This window comes from Bufo bufo, chromosome 10 (genome assembly GCF_905171765.1).
Source record: "Bufo bufo chromosome 10, aBufBuf1.1, whole genome shotgun sequence".
NCBI lineage: Eukaryota > Metazoa > Chordata > Amphibia > Anura > Bufonidae > Bufo > Bufo bufo.
The window spans coordinates 151,348,834-151,367,204 of NC_053398.1; the positions used below are offsets into that span (position 1 = coordinate 151,348,834).

General features: G+C 43.9%; 1 protein-coding gene and 1 long non-coding RNA gene across 4 annotated transcripts in view; one reads left to right on the top strand and one right to left on the bottom strand.

Moving 5' to 3' along the window:
- Positions 1-18,371, top strand: part of DENND2B (DENN domain containing 2B) — a 127,932-nt gene that overhangs the window by 27,469 nt on the left and 82,092 nt on the right. Inside the window, exons 2-3 of the mRNA XM_040410751.1 lie at positions 9,784-10,926; positions 17,330-17,466. Coding sequence (XP_040266685.1) covers positions 9,784-10,926; positions 17,330-17,466 — 1,280 coding nt within the window. The remainder of the gene's footprint in view (positions 1-9,783; positions 10,927-17,329; positions 17,467-18,371) is intronic.
- On the bottom strand, positions 1,505-3,085 carry LOC120981215. 3 transcript variants are annotated; one of them, XR_005774648.1, is made up of 4 exons: positions 2,933-3,085; positions 2,391-2,705; positions 2,152-2,340; positions 1,505-1,995 (listed from the first exon to the last, which is right to left on the bottom strand). It is a non-coding gene; the product is annotated as an uncharacterized LOC120981215 (long non-coding RNA). The 3 variants fall into 3 exon arrangements; XR_005774646.1 differs by having other exon boundaries at positions 2,807-3,085; XR_005774647.1 differs by lacking the exon at positions 1,505-1,995 and adding an exon at positions 2,064-2,096 and having other exon boundaries at positions 2,807-3,085.

Here is an 18,371-nt window from a genome sequence, read left to right on the forward strand (position 1 = left end):
TGCATTTCATTGAGTGAAATAAGTATTTGAACCCTCTAACAAAAAAAGACTTAATACTTGGTGGAAAAACCCTTGTTTGCAAGCACAGAGGTCAAACGTTTCTTGTAATTGATGACCAAGTTTGCGCACATTTTAGGAGGAATGTTGGTCCACTCCTCTTTGCAGATCATCTCTAAATCCCTAAGGTTTCGAGGCTGTCTCTGTGCAACTCTGAGCTTGAGCTCCCTCCATAGGTTTTCGATTGGATTAAGGTCCGGAGACTGACTAGGCCACTCCATGACCTTAATGTGCTTCTTCTTGAGCCACTCCTTTGTTGCCTTTGCTGTATGTTTTGGGTCATTGTCGTGCTGGAACACCCATCCACGACCCATTTTCAGTTTCCTGGGAAGGAGGTTGTCGCTCAGGATTTCACGATACATGGCTCCGTCCATTTTCCCGTTTATGCGAATAAGTTGTCCTGTGCCCTTAGCAGAAAAACACCCCCAAAGCAAAATGTTTCCACCCCCATGCTTGACGGTGGGGACGGTGTTTTGGGGGTCATAGGCAGCATTTTTCTTCCTCCAAACACAGCGAGTTGAGTTAATGCCAAAGAGCTCTATTTTGGTCTCATCAGACCACAGCACCTTCTCCCAGTCACTCTCTGAATCATTCAGGTGTTCATTGGCAAACTTCAGACGGGCCTGCACATGTGCCTTCCTGAGCAGGGGGACCTTGCGAGCCCTGCAGGATTTTAATCCATTGCGGTGTAATGTGTTTCCAATGGTTTTCTTGGTGACTGTGGTCCCTGCTAATTTGAGGTCATTAACTAACTCCTCCCGTGTAGTTCTAGGATGCTTTTTCACCTTTCTCAGAACCATTGACACCCCACGAGGTGAGATCTTGCGTGGAGCCCCAGAGCGAGGTCGATTGATGGTCATTTTGTGCTCCTTCCATTTTCGAACAATCGCACCAACAGTTGTCACCTTCTCTCCCAGCTTCTTGCTAATGGTTTTGTAGCCCATTCCAGCCTTGTGCAGGTCTACAATTTTGTCTCTGACATCCTTGGACAGCTCTTTGGTCTTTCCCATGTTGGAGAGTTTGGAGTCTGCTTGATTGATTGATTCTGTGGACAGGTGTCTTTTATACAGGTGACTAGTTAAGACAGGTGTCCTTAATGAGGGTGACTAATTGAGTAGAAGTGTCTAACCACTCTGTGGGAGCCAGAACTCTTAATGGTTGGTAGGGGTTCAAATACTTATTTCACTCAATGAAATGCAAATCAGTTGCTATCTTTTATTTAAAGTTATTTTTTCGATTTTCCTTTTGATGTGCTATCTGCCACTGTTACAATAAACCTACCATTGAAATGATACTGTTCTGAGACTTTTCATTTCTTTGTCATTGGACAAACTTACAAAATCAGTGAGGGGTCAAATAATTATTTCCCCCACTGTATGTGCTCAATATAACACACCTGATAATGACATCATCAATTAATCAAATATTGTAATATTATGTCACTGCTGCCGTCACGTTATAATACACATGTAATGTAACCATGTAATATCATGTCACCTCTGTCACTGCTGCCGTCACGTTATAATACACATGTAATGTAACCATGTAATATCATGTCACCTCTGTCACTGCTGCCGTCACGTTATAATACACATGTAATGTAACCATGTAATATCATATCACCTCTGTCACTGCTGCCGTCACGTTATAATACACATGTAATGTAACCATGTAATATCATGTCACCTCTGTCACTGCTGCCGTCACGTTATAATACACATGTAATGTAACCATGTAATATCATGTCACCTCTGTCACTGCTGCCGTCACGTTATAATACACATGTAATGTAACCATGTAATATCATGTCACCTCTGTCACTGCTGCCGTCACGTTATAATACACATGTAATGTAACCATGTAATATCATGTCACCTCTGTCACTGCTGCCGTCACGTTATAATACACATGTAATGTAACCATGTAATATCATGTCACCTCTGTCACTGCTGCCGTCACGTTATAATACACATGTAATATTATGTCACCTCTGTCATGTTATAATACACATGTAATGTAACCATGTAATATTATGTCACCTCTGTCACTGCTGCCGTCACGTTATAATACACATGTAATGTAATATTATGTCACCTCTGTCACTGCTGCCGTCACGTTATAATACACATGTAATGTAACCATGTAATATCATGTCACCTCTGTCACTGCTGCCGTCACGTTATAATACACATGTAATGTAACCATGTAATATCATGTCACCTCTGTCACTGCTGCCGTCACGTTATAATACACATGTAATGTAACCATGTAATATCATGTCACCTCTGTCACTGCTGCCGTCACGTTATAATACACATGTAATATCATGTCACCTCTGTCACTGCTGCCGTCACGTTATAATACACATGTAATGTAACCATGTAATATTATGTCACCTCTGTCACTGCTGCCGTCACGTTATAATACACATGTAATGTAACCATGTAATATCATGTCACCTCTGTCACTGCTGCCGTCACGTTATAATACACATGTAATGTAACCATGTAATATCATGTCACCTCTGTCACTGCTGCCGTCACGTTATAATACACATGTAATGTAACCATGTAATATCATGTCACCTCTGTCACTGCTGCCGTCACGTTATAATACACATGTAATGTAACCATGTAATATCATGCCCCCTCTGTCACTGCTGCCGTCACGTTATAATACACATGTAATATTATGTCACCTCTGTCATGTTATAATACACATGTAATGTAACCATGTAATATTATGTCACCTCTGTCACTGCTGCCGTCACGTTATAATACACATGTAATGTAACCATGTAATATCATGTCACCTCTGTCACTGCTGCCGTCACATTATAATACACATGTAATGTAACCATGTAATATCATGTCACCTCTGTCACTGCTGCCGTCACGTTATAATACACATGTAATGTAACCATGTAATATCATGCCCCCTCTGTCACTGCTGCCGTCACGTTATAATACACATGTAATGTAACCATGTAATATTATGTCACCTGTCACTGCTGCCGTTACGTTATAATACACATGTAATGTAACCATGTAATATCATGCCCCCTCTGTCACTGCTGCCGTCACGTTATAATACACATGTAATGTAACCATGTAATATTATGTCACCTGTCACTGCTGCCGTTACGTTATAATACACATGTAATGTAACCATGTAATATCATGCCCCCTCTGTCACTGCTGCCGTCACATTATAATACACATGTAATATCGTGCCACCTCTGTCAATGCGCCCTCGTTTTACCATCAGGAGTTAATCTCACACCTCTGGAGAGCGATCCGCCCTCGGGCATGCTGGGTACTTTCTGGCTCTGAGATCCCCGGTGCAGGGCACACCTTTTAGGTGCTGTGTACAGGTGGTTGGGATGCGTTGGGGGACAGCGCAGGATTTGGGCTGGATTACCCCTGTGTCCAGGGCGGATATTCCATGAAGGTGGCTGTCCAGGTCAGTGCATGGTGGAGGAGGCTGCTGGTGGCGTCAGGACGAGCTGCAAACATTGCCTTCATTTCTGCCAAGATTGAAAATCCCCACTGCTTGGCATATTATTCTATTCTAGCCATATTGCTTATCACTCAGCTTATCCGGGTGCTGATAGAATAGACATTTTTGAAACAACTTGTCATTGGTGGGGATCTCCTACTTCGGGGTTGTAATGCACACATTTATACAGTAAGTCTTCACACCTTACAAACCGACCATTTCATACATTTCTCGTCATTTGCGCCTTCGCCGTCTCTTCTCTGTTGGTAGCAGCCTCTGATTGAAGCTTGTAAGGAGGATCGTCACCCACCTTTCCATAGAATCTGAATGCCAAGTAAATTAAATCCCTCCTTCTCTTTACCGTAGGTCTGTTTAGTTTTCATGAACCAGCAGGATTAGGATGAGTAGCTAGATGTCCCTCTCACACAGTGAGCCCTGCACTGTGGAATATTTGTGTCAAAATTTGCACCATATCTGCTTAAATTTGACTAAAATGTGCAAGATCTCTGCTTGTTGTTAGTAAATGGAAACAATCTCATCTACATTTAGAATCTGGGCTATATTCACATAACATTTATGGACTCTAAAGCAAACATATACATTAGCCGGATGCCATACAGCGGCGTCTGTCGCCCATAGGGTTCCAACGTATAGCATTTTGTGGGGAGCAGCACATTCTACTATTCTGTTCCTTGATGGGTTTAGCGGCCAGAACCGATAGCTCTACATCACTGTTTTTCCACTGCAGGTAAAGAATGTTCCCATTCACTGACAGCAAACAAAGAACTTTCTATTGTGTAAGAATTAAGCTGTAAACCCCCTGACATCCGGATAGGTGATGCCGCGGCTGCCATAGTGTTGCTTCACTCTATATTTGCTCTTCATCTTTGTGGAGGTTTGCACTGTGAATCGGCGCAGTCATCGTCGGCTCCACTTGGCGTCCACTCAAAACCAACAGTCCCAAGTAGACAGCTGAAAGGGAACGATAACAGGGAGCCGCGGAATTCGTTCACTTGTGTTTAGAGAATGGAGATTACTGCGCTCGGCCCTGACGTCAGCATTCATTGTGGGGAGAGGTCGGGAGGCGGCCAGTTCTGCAAGTTCACTCACAATCCACTGCGAACATGACAGCGCCGCTCAGCCCGACCGGATTGTGTAATTCTAGATGCATCTTCCATGTAATTACCTGTTACACTGCACTCGTCTCCAGGGAACGGCATAAATAGCAACTACCTAATCTGTTCATATTAATAGAATTTCCCGCAATGGTCCAGTACTAGAGATACATTGTAACAAAGCTTCCACTGTGTGAAGTATGAGGTCAGGATAGGTTTCAGCCTCTGGACGTAAATAAGCATTTTTTTCCATTCATTGACAGCAATCAGGTATCTTGAAAATGGCGAGGAACTGAAACGCAAGTATGAGAAAATGTTTTCATCATACAATGATTAACCTTTACATACAGAAGACTGGACTAACCCTGTATACAGTCCTGATCAAAAGTTTAAGACCACTTGAAAAATGCCCAACAATCCTATGTATCATGGCTGGATCTTCACAAGGTTCCAAGAAGAGCTTCAACAAGCAACAAGAAGAAATGGGAGGAGACAGAACATTTATTGAGCTTTCAATTTTATGAAAACAACGAATAAACTGAAACAGGCTGTTTTTCAGCTGATCAAAAGTTTCGGACCGCACCTCCAAAAAAAAATTAAACCTCCAAAAACAGAAATCCAACCTCCAAACATGAGCTCAGTAATGAGTAGCTCCGCCGTTATTGTTTCGGCATGCTTGATGCAAGTGGTGAAGACGGCCGCTCGAAGGCCATCTACTGTCTGGAACTGTTGTCCATTTTTGTAAACTTCCCTTGCCATCCATCCCCAAAGGTTCTCAATTGGATTTAGATCAGGGGAACACGCAGGATGGGCCAAAAGAGTGATGTCATTCTCCTGGAAGAAGTCCCTTGTCCTGCGGGCATTGTGTCCTGTAGCGTTGTCCTGTTACCACACGGACGAGGGCCCTCAGCCATGAGGAACGCTCTCTGTAACATCTGGACATAGCCAGTGGCCGTTTGACGCCCCTGCACTTCCTGAAGCTCCATTGTTCCACTGAAGGAAAAAGCCCCCCAGACCATTATGGCGCCCCCTCCACTGTGGCGCGTAGAAAACATCTCCGGTGGGATCTGCTGGTCATGCCAGTAACGTTGGAAACCATCAGGACCATCAAGGTTACATTTTTTCTCATCAGAGAATAAAACTTTCTTCCACCTTTGAATGTCCCATGTTTGGTGCTCTCTTGCAAAGTCCAAACGAGCAGTTCTGTGGTGTTCAAGGAGACGAGGTCTTTGAAGACGGTTTTTGTTTTTGAAGCCCTTCAGTCTCAGGTGCCGTCTGATGGTTATGGGGCTGCAGTCAGCACCAGTAAGGGCCTTAATTTGGGTCGAGGATCGTCCAGTGTCTTGACCGACAGCCAATTGGATCCTCCGCCTCAGTGCTGGTGAAATGTTTTTGGGTCTTCCCCTTGACTTTTTTGTTCCATAACCCTCAGGATCATTTAAGAAATTCCAAATGACTGTCTTACTGCGTCCCACCTCCGCAGCGATGGCGCTGTGTGAGAGACCCTGCTTATGCAGCTCAACAACCCGACCACCTTCAAAAAGGGAGAGTTTTTTTGCTTTTGCAATCACGTGTGACTACCTGACAGAAGATGACAATGAATGTGGTCCTAAAATTTTGGTCAGCTGAAAAACAGCCTGTTTCAGTTTAATCGTTGTTTTCATTAAGTTGAATGCTCAATAAATGTTCTGTCTCCTCCCATTTCTCCTTGTTGCATGTTGAAGCTCCACTTGGAACCTTGTGAAGATCCAGCCATGCTACATAGGAGTTTTTGCCATTTTTCAAGTGGTCTTAACTTTTGATCAGGACTGTATTAAGGAAGTTGGATTTCACTTACGTGATCCTTTTGTTCAGGGAGAGGGGCAGAAAAGTCTGGAGGGGAGCCGAGAAGTCTGGAGGGGGGGCAGAGGAGTCTGGAGGGGGAACAGAGGAGTCTGGAGGGGGAGAGAGGAGTCTGGAGAGAGCACAGAGGAGTCTGGAGGGGAAACAGAGGAGTCTGGAGGGGGAAGAGAGGAGTCTGGAGGGGGAACAGAGGAGTCTGGAGAGAGCACAGAGGAGTCTGGAGGGGGAAGAGAGGAGTCTGGAGGGGGAAGAGAGGAGTCTGGAGGGGGAAGAGAGGAGTATGGAGGGGAAAGAGAGGAGTCTGGAGGGGGAAGAGAGGAGTATGGAGGGGAAAGAGAGGAGTCTGGAGGGGGAAGAGAGGAGTATGGAGGGGGAAGAGAGGAGTCTGGAGGGGGAAGAGAGGAGTATGGAGGGGAAAGAGAGGAGTCTGGAGGGGGGACAGAGGAGTCTGGAGAGAGCACAGAGGAGTCTGGAGGGGGAACAGAGGAGTCTGGAGGGGGAACAGAGGAGTCTGGAGGGGGAACAGAGGAGTCTGGAGGGGGGGCAGAGGAGTCTGGAGGGGGGACAGAGGAGTCTGGAGAGAGCACGGAGGGGCCTGAAGGGGGTAGGGGTTCTGGAGGGAGGGCAGAGAAGTCTGGAAGGAGGGCAGAGGACTCTGGAGGGAGGCACAGAGGGATCTGTAGGGGGCAGAGAAGTCTGGAGGAGAACAGAGGGGTCGGAGGGGGACAGAGGAGTCTGGAGGAGGAAAAATAAGTCTGGAGGAGTGCAGAGGGGTCTGGGAGAGTGAAGAACTCTGTAGAGGGAACAGAGGTGTCTGGAGGGGGAGACAGGGGTCTAGTTTTCAGTTGTGGAAATCTCTGCAACAAAATCTGCAGCGTGTAAACATGCTTTTACTGCTCCTGGGAAAATGTTCATTAAATGTGGACAATTCCTTTAAGGGCTGAAGCACATGGCTGTGGTCGGCCCGGTAAACACGGTCCATGTGTCAGCCACATTTACTGGGCCAATCGTGGCTCCCCTGACCTGAACTGAGTGCATGATCAGCCTCTATCTGATTGCGGCTCTATTGCATACATGATGTCCGTATACCGCAATAGATCAGATATGATCCGGTCAGGGGAGCCATGGTGGGTCCAGGAGAAACCACTGACACACGGACCGTGTTTCCCCAGCCCTAAGTCCTGCTTCCAAATCCACTTCTGGCTTTGGTTCTGACTGCACGTGTGATTCCAGCTCGTGGTAGCCTTACTGGGAATTACCCGGGTTCTTCCACCGCTACCTGGAGATATATCCAGGGAAAGTTGGGCTATTGTGCTGTCATGGCAGCTGTGATTGTTGTCACCCAGCTTCTCTAAGAACTGATAGAACTTGTAACCACCTGACATAAGTCGAGGACCCAGGGACTTTGTTATTGAATAGAAGGGGAATGCTCTACCTTCATTGCTCCGTGTAAATCTGGGGGATCCTGGCGGGGTTATCGGCCATTGCTGTGAGCTCTTCAGTATTGCAGACATGGCACCTTTTTCTTGCCATCTTTATCATGTTAGTCTAGGGCCTGTCCAGGATGCTGTCAGTGATGGGCAGGGGCTCACACCCAGGCGAGTGTCCCCCCTGAGCCCGTCTCCTTGCACCCCATCAATCCCTGGCCTGAGCTGTGACTGTCAGGGTCCAAGCACCTGCAAACTACGAGCTCTCTGCACCAAGGCTTTTTATGGCCTTGACTCTGGAGTCGTGCGGCTCTCTAGCTCAGCTCACTACGTATCATAGATGGGAACCCTGGAACCCGTGTGTCAGTGGCCCCACATATCCGCAGCTCTGACACTACTCACCCAAGCAGGATGTAGATATTGGGCGAATCATGTAGTGCAGTAGTGCAGCCTCAGGCTTTGGGCCTGGAAACAAGCATGAAATATAAATGTTCAAAACCTGATACAGAACTTTGTTCTGCAGCTTTGACCTTTAGGATTCCCAGAGGAAGCAATGTATAAAGTCCATATAAAGGTGAATTCCTCTCATCTGGCATCTGATAATCCGGCATTAGTTTCTAGGACAAAGCTGCAGAATGATGTGCAAGCAATGAGCTGCGGCAGATCCGGGGAGACACTTTGTCTGGAGCTCCTGGCTGTCAGGGTTTTCTATACTTTCACCAGATTTGCTCGTGAGTAACAAAAACCTTGAATTTCAAGCATTTTTCATACATTATTTTATTTTTACAAGCATTCTTGGCAGCATTTTGTAATGTGCTACCTTTGTAACTTTGGAAGTCCCATTCAGAAGCTGGTCTTGGGTACTTTCACACTTGCAGCAGAGGATTCCGGCAGGCAGTTCCGTCACTGGAACTGCCTGCCGGATCCAGCAATCCGGACGCAAACGGATAGCTTTTTTCAGACGGATGTATTGAAATACCGGATCTGTCTCTCCGGTGTCATCTGGAAAAACGGATCCAGTATTTATTTTTTTCACACATTTAAAGGTCTGCGCATGTGCGGACCGGAAGAACGGATCCGTCAATGCGGCACTAATACATTTTCAATGGAAATTAATGCCGGATCTGCCATTCTGGCAAATGTTCAGGATTTTTGGCCGGAGAGAAAACTGCAGCATGCTGCGGTATTTTCTCCGGCCAATAAACGTAAGAGGGACTGAACTGATGCGTCCTGAACGGATCGCTCTCCATTCAGAATGCATTAGGATGAAACTGATCCTTTTTTTTCTGGTATTGAGCCCCTAAGATGGAACTCAATTCCGGAAAAGAAAAACGCAAGTGTGAAAGTGCCCTTAGTAGATTTCCTCTGCAGCGGATGTCTGCCGTCAGACATAATACACACTGTGCATTTTTGTGCCGTTATTCTTCATTTATGTTGCGTTTTTTCAGTGCCATTAGTTGCAGCTTGCTCTGGGTATGGCATTTTATTTTCAAATGTTTTCATGTAGGGAAAAACACCAGAAAAATGTAAAAATAAAAAAGCCACATAAAAAAAACAGATCCCATGGGAATGGGAAGTAGCAAGAACTCCTTCCTACTGAATCCACTTGTAGATCTGACTAAAATAAAATTGCACCAAAAACTGCATGTGTGATTCCAGCCTTACTTTTCAGATTGATAATTCAGAATGCCTGATAATCCGTAACGTGCCAGGTTCCATTGCTGCAGGACGACAGAAACGTGAACATCGTGGCCCCACATATTCTCCATGACCACAGCCTTCTTTTCTGCATTCAGTGACACGTGTTGACACCGCATGGTAACGATGTGCTTCTCTTTATCCAGGTCTCAGTCGGTGTCTCCTCCGCCGCTTCTGTCTCCAGTCAGGACCGCATCGTATCCTCTCAGTGACAGCGAGGACTTCTGCAGAACCAACACATTCTCCAACATATCCAGCAACAAACTGGTGATCAAAGACTGGACCCTGAGAGGCTCCAACGCGAGAGGCCTGCGCTCCCCGGGGGCCGACACTGCCAACCACTTGTCAAAAGCAGTCAGCGTCGCTTGTCTGGATAAAAGACTTTCAGTGTTTAAAGGCCCGAACCAGAAAGAAAATGTATTGGAGGCCACAGACGGTGATGTGATCAACCGGAGCACCCTCTCCCTGGGGTCTGCTGCCAATCAGAGGAATCGACCTCACAACAGAACTGCTGTCCGCTCCCAGGTGCTCGACATTCGGCGTAAAATTTCAGAATGGGAGTGCCGGGGAGACTCTTCTCCACGTCTCAGCCTCTTTGTGGACAGAGGAGACCCGGGTGACCGCTCCACCAGTGAAGGATGCCCCAGCATGTTGACATCGCCATGCAGTGAAAAAACATTTGACTTTAAAGGATACCGGAGAATGAGCAGAACATTTTCTGAGTGTTCATACCCAGAGACAGAGGAGGAGGAGACGACAGCGTCAGAGCGAGACTCTCTTCACCGGTATGAGAGGAGATCCAGTCGGACAGAACCCGCCAATGCTTTTGTCAGGGGCCCTAGAAAAGATTCTTCTGCAGTGCTGAACAGGATCCAGAAGATCGAGCAGGCGCTGAAGGAGAACCCGGGGATGGGTCTGCCGCAGCTGCCCAGCAGTTGTTTCAGTGTTGACCTTGGGAGAAAACGCTCCATAACTTCAGGTACTTTAGAGAGTCCAAGCGACAAATCTGGGAATGTAAATTCCATAAATGAACAGGAGCAAAAGACAAAACAAGGAACTACTGCAAACTCTAGTAGTCCAACTGTGGCCCCCGAGAGCCCGCCAGCAGACGTGAACCCTGTCCCCAAACCCAAACGCACATTTGAGTATGAAGCTGAAAAAAGCCGCAGGAACAAACCTAATAATCTACCTCCATCCACATCACCTGTATCCCCTCCTCCTCTCCCTTCAACGCCAGCACCCCCCGTCACCAGGAGGCCCAAGAAAGATCACCGCAGATCTCAAAACAGGTACAGTAAGATATACCCAGGTTATACCAGCTGTACATATAGAATTATATACAGGAGATACCCAGGTTATACCAGCTGTACATATATAATTATATACAGGAGATACCCAGGTTATACCAGCTGTACATATATAATTATACAGGAGATGCCCGGGTTATACCAGCTGTACATATATAATTATACAGGAGATGCCCAGGTTATACCAGCTGTACATATAGAATTATATACAGGAGATACCCAGGTTATACCAGCTGTACATATATAATTATACAGGAGATACCCAGGTTATACCAGCTGTACATATATAATTATACAGGAGATGCCCAGGTTATACCAGCTGTACATATATAATTATATACAGGAGATACCCAGGTTATACCAGCTGTACATATATAATTATATACAGGAGATACCCAGGTTATACCAGCTGTACATATATAATTATATACAGGAGATGCCCAGGTTATGCCAGCTGTACATATATAATTATATACAGGAGATGCCCAGGTTATACCAGCTGTACATATATAATTATATACAGGAGATGCCCAGGATATACCAGCTGTACATATATAATTATATACAGGAGATGCCCAGGTTATACCAGCTGTACATATAGAATTATATACAGGAGATACCCAGGTTATACCAGCTGTACATATATAATTATACAGGAGATGCCCGGGTTATACCAGCTGTACATATATAATTATACAGGAGATGCCCGGGTTATACCAGCTGTACATATATAATTATATACAGGAGATGCCCGGGTTCTACCAGCTGTACATATATAATTATATACAGGAGATACCCAGGTTATACCAGCTGTACATATAGAATTATATACAGGAGATACCCAGGTAATACCAGCTGTACATATATAATTATATACAGGAGATACCCAGGTTATACCAGCTGTACATATATAATTATATACAGGAGATGCCCAGGTTATACCAGCTGTACATATATAATTATATACAGGAGATGCCCGGGTTATACCAGCTGTACATATAGAATTATATACAGGAGATACCCAGGTTATACAAGCTGTACATATATAATGATATACAGGAGATGCCCAGGTTATACCAGCTGTACATATATAATTATACACAGACGATGCCCGGGTTATACCAGCTGTACATATATAATTATATACAGGAGATGCCCAGGTTATACCAGCTGTACATATAGAATTATATGCAGAAGATACCTGGGTTATACCAGCTGTACATATATAATTATATACAGGAGATGCCCGGGTTATACCAGCTGTACGTATATAATTATATACAGGAGATGCCCAGGTTATACCACCTGTACATATAGAATTATATGCAGAAGATACCTGGGTTATACCAGCTGTACATATATAATTATATACAGGAGATACCCAGGTTATACCAGCTGTACATATATAATTATATACAGGAGATGCCCGGGTTATACCAGCTGTACATATATAATTATATACAGGAGATACCCAGGTTATACCAGCTGTACATATATAATTATATTCAGGAGATGCCCAGGTTATACCAGCTGTACATATATAATTATATACAAAAGATGCCCAGGTTATACCAGCTGTATGTACATATATAATTATATACAGGAGATGCCCAGGTTATACCAGCTGTCTGTACATATATAATTATATACAGGAGATACCCAGGTATACCAGCTGTACATATATAATTATATACAGGAGATGCCCAGGTTATACCAGCTGTACATATATAATTATATACAGGAGATGCCCAGGTTATACCAGCTGTACATATATAATTATATACAGGAGATGCCCAGGTTATACCAGCTGTACATATATAATTATACACAGACGATGCCCGGGTTATACCAGCTGTACATATATAATTATATACAGGAGATGCCCAGGTTATACCAGCTGTACATATAGAATTATATGCAGAAGATACCTGGGTTATACCAGCTGTACATATAGAATTATATACAGGAGATGCCCAGGTTATACCAGCATGGTCCATATCACTATATACAAGTAGATGTACCGTATAACATACCAGCTGTACATATAGAATTATATACAGGAGATGCCCAGGTTATACCAACTGTACGTGCATATATAATTATTTACAGGAGATGCCCAGGTTATACCAGCTGTACATATATAATTATATACATGAGATGCCCAGGTTATACCAGCTGTACATATATAATTATATACAGAAGATACCCAGGTATACCAGCTGTAAGTACATATATAATTATATACAGGAGATGCCCAGGTTATACCAGCTGTACATATATAATTATATACAGGAGATGCCCAGGTTATACCAGCTGTACATATATAATTATATACAGGAGATGCCCGGGTTATACCAGCTGTACATATATAATTATATACAGAAGATGCCCAGGTTATACCAGCTGTACATATATAATTATGTACAGGAGATGCCCAGGATATACCAGCTGTACATATATAATTATATACAGGAGATGCCCGGGTTATACCAGCTGTACATATATAATTATATACAGGAGATGCCCAGGTTATACCAGCTGTACGTACATATATAATTATATACAGAAGATACCCAGGTATACCAGCTGTAAGTACATATATAATTATATACAGGAGATGCCCAGGTTATACCAGCTGTACGTACATATATAATTATATACAGAAGATACCCAGGTATACCAGCTGTAAGTACATATATAATTATATACAGGAGATGCCCACGTTATACCAGCTGTACATATATAATTATATACAGGAGATGCCCAGGTTATACCAGCTGTACATATATAATTATATACAGGAGATGCCCGGGTTATACCAGCTGTACGTACATATATAATTATTTACAGGAGATGCCCAGGTTATACCAGCTGTACATATATAATTATATACAGAAGATACCCAGGTATACCAGCTGTAAGTACATATATAATTATATACAGGAGATGCCCAGGTTATACCAGCTGTACATATATAATTATATACAGGAGATGCCCAGGTTATACCAGCTGTACATATATAATTATATACAGGAGATGCCCGGGTTATACCAGCTGTACATATATAATTATATACAGAAGATGCCCAGGTTATACCAGCTGTACATATATAATTATGTACAGGAGATGCCCAGGATATACCAGCTGTACATATATAATTATATACAGGAGATGCCCGGGTTATACCAGCTGTACATATATAATTATATACAGGAGATGCCCAGGTTATACCAGCTGTACGTACATATATAATTATATACAGAAGATACCCAGGTATACCAGCTGTAAGTACATATATAATTATATACAGGAGATGCCCAGGTTATACCAGCTGTACATATATAATTATATACAGGAGATGCCCGGGTTATACCAGCTGTACGTACATATATAATTATTTACAGGAGATGCCCAGGTTATACCAGCTGTAAGTACATATATAATTATATACAGGAGATGCCCAGGTTATACCAGCTGTACATATATAATTATATACAGGAGATGCCCGGGTTATACCAGCTGTACGTACATATATAATTATATACAGGAGATGCCCGGGTTATACCAGCTGTACATATATAATTATACACAGGAGATGCCCGGGTTATACCAGCTGTAAGTACATATATAATTATATACAGGAGATGCCCACGTTATACCAGCTGTACATATATAATTATATACAGGAGATGCCCAGGTTATACCAGCTGTACATATATAATTATATACAGGAGATGCCCGGGTTATACCAGCTGTACATATATAATTATATACAGGAGATGCCCAGGTTATACCAGCTGTACGTACATATATAATTATATACAGAAGATACCCAGGTATACCAGCTGTAAGTACATATATAATTATATACAGGAGATGCCCAGGTTATACCAGCTGTACATATATAATTATATACAGGAGATGCCCGGGTTATACCAGCTGTACATATATAATTATATACAGGAGATGCCCAGGTTATACCAGCTGTACATATATAATTATATACAGGAGATGCCCGGGTTATACCAGCTGTACGTACATATATAATTATTTACAGGAGATGCCCAGGTTATACCAGCTGTACGTACATATATAATTATATACAGAAGATACCCAGGTATACCAGCTGTAAGTACATATATAATTATATACAGGAGATGCCCACGTTATACCAGCTGTACATATATAATTATATACAGGAGATGCCCAGGTTATACCAGCTGTACATATATAATTATATACAGGAGATGCCCGGGTTATACCAGCTGTACGTACATATATAATTATTTACAGGAGATGCCCAGGTTATACCAGCTGTACGTACATATATAATTATATACAGAAGATACCCAGGTATACCAGCTGTAAGTACATATATAATTATATACAGGAGATGCCCAGGTTATACCAGCTGTACATATATAATTATATACAGGAGATGCCCGGGTTATACCAGCTGTACATATATAATTATATACAGGAGATGCCCGGGTTATACCAGCTGTACATATATAATTATACACAGGAGATGCCCGGGTTATACCAGCTGTACATATATAATTATACACAGGAGATGCCCAGGGTATACCAGCTGTACATATAGAATTATATACAGGAGATGCCCAGGTTATACCAGCTGTACATATATAATTATATACAGGAGATGCCCAGGTTATACCAGCTGTACATATAGAATTATATGCAGAAGATACCCAGGTTATACCAGCTGTACATATATAATTATATACAGGAGATGCCCAGGTTATACCAGCATGGTACACAGGAGCGTTGCTAAAGGTTTATGGGCCCTGGTGAAAGAGTTTAGCTTGGGCTCCCTGCCCCTCAGGGCTTTGTGGCCAGGGGTGCACCTGCTGTTCAGCTGCTCGCCGCAGCATTTGCAGTGATGAGCAGGTAAATAGAGCAGCAAAGGTAGCGCTCATACAACAAAAAACAGCGGACACCCCTTTCAAAGACATACTTGGAAAACATTCCAAACAGCGCTACAGAACATACAGGATAATACAGCGCCTCATACCTCTTACATTCAGGGTAATACAGCGCCCCATACCTCTTACATCCAGTAACGTCTCCTTTGATGTAGACGTTCTCGTTCCTCATCTTCTCTTTTCAGACCAGACCACCAAGATGACTTCTTTCAGCCGTGTCTCGTCTCTGCAAAGTTTAACAAACAGACATCTTAGTTTCCTACTTTTTTATCATCCTCCCAACACCCCATCCTGCCACCCCCAATACTGTGTCCGCTGTGCTCCCCAATACTATACTGCAGAAATAGCCCCTCTTAAAACACTGGTACCACAAAAATATCCCTTTATATTTTGCGCCAGTACAAAAAATAGCCCCTTACTTTTCAGATCAGACTCCCATATCAGACCTCGGATCAGACAACCATATACAATCCTAGATGAGACCTCCCCCATCTCATACCAATGTAAGACTTCAAATCAGACCCCCATTAGAACTCCATGTCAGACCCTACCCCAATTTCAGACCTCAGATAAGACCCCCCATTAGACCTCCAGACCCCCGTTAGACCTCACACCCAACCCTAACCCAGTCAGATGCACTTTAGACCTCCAGACCCCCAAACAAACCCCTATTAGACATCCAGACTCCCATTAGACTTCCAGACCCCCAATCGGACCTCCAAACCGCCATTGGACCTCCAGACCCACAATCAGACCTTTCAGATCCCCCATATCAGACCTCAGATCAGATTCCCCATATAAAACTCTAGATGAGACCTCCCCGATCTCTGACCAGACCTCTATGTCAGACCTCAGATCAGACCCCCATTAGAACTACATATCAGACTCCCAATATAATGTCCTCCAGACACCCATATAATACCCCTATTAGACCTCACACTAGGCCTCCAGATCCCCATTAGACTTCACAACTAACCCAATCAGACCCCCATTAGACTTCCAGACCCCCAATCAGACCTCCAGGCTCCCATTAGACCTCTCAGATTCCTCATATCCTGCCGCCACTCTCTCGGCCCTCTTGTCCACAGGGCCCACGCTGCAGTCAACTGCCCGCCTGCAGTGTCCGATCATAGTGTGCGGGCCCGGGAAGAGCGAGCAGGAGGAGGGGTAAGTACAGCGCTTCACTCCTCCGCCCCTGCATACTAGTGAGCACTTCCATAATGAAACTGCATATTATAAAGGGACATATACAGCACCACTGGCAAGGGGGCCCCCCTGGCTTAGGGGCCCAGTTGCAATCACTGTCACCCCTATAGCTACGCCAGTGATTGTCCTCATCACTATATATAAGAAGATATTGTACTTGTCTTTGGGTCTTGGCTATAATTGCAGTTATATATATGTGTGTGACGGCCTCTTAACATTCTGTCCCTTTATAGAAAATCTCTGGAGTTCGAGGACGCCTCCAGTGTCCAGTCCTTGGGTTCCCCGTCACCAGTGGAGAATGGTACTGAGAAGAAGCGCCGCTCTGGTTCTAAAAGCACTTTAGAGGAGAACACCTACGAGGATATTGTGGGTAAGAATGTGGATATTTTTCTATAGGATCGTCCCCTGTGATTGTCTTCATCTGTTGGCCTGGTAAATCTCCTGTTCAGTGTGGGACCATCACGGCTGTTACTGGTGCTCCCACTCAGCTTTCCTAGGCTCCGGAACAGCAGATCGGCCCACTTAGGCACTGAGCTGGGTACCCACCTCTTCATAACCAGACAGAATTACATATCAAGTGTCTAGACCAGGGGTGCACAGCCCGAGGGCCGCATGTGGCCCCCAGAGCCAGGGTTAGCAGCCCCCGTCCTCCTGGACAGAAACACAGATAATCGTGCAATGAGCTGTTTCTGCCCGCAGCGCCGCACGATGGAGTATTATAGCTCCTGCTCCCGCACTGTAGCAGGACAGCTCCCCGGCTGTCAGTGACAGCGGGGGAGCCAAGGAGAAGGCAGAAGCTGTTTATCAGCACTATGGGGGCAGAGGAGCGCAGAGCTGTAGGGTCAGGAGACCCTGTACAGCTCTGCCTGTGGTCAATGCCCCCACAGCAGGATGGCTTCCTTTGGATGCGCCAGTTACAGTGGAAATAGTGCAAAGAAAGGTCTGTGTCCCTAAAGGTCTTTCAGTGACCTCTTGGGGACAAATTATGTGGCAAAAATATATTTAAAAAAATAATAGAAAAAAATACAATACAATAAATAAAATACAAATAAAAAAAAGAGTCAAGTGTTCATTGTCCCCAACAGTCTTTTTATGACCTCTTGGGGGACATATTATGTGGCAAAAATATGTTTAAATAATAAGTAATAAACCAATTATTTAAAAAAATACTATAAAATTTTTATAAAATACAAACAAAAGTAGAAGGAAAAAGTGAAAAATTAACAGAAAGTGTCAGTGTCTCCCAAAGGTCTTTTTATTACCTCTTGGGCGATA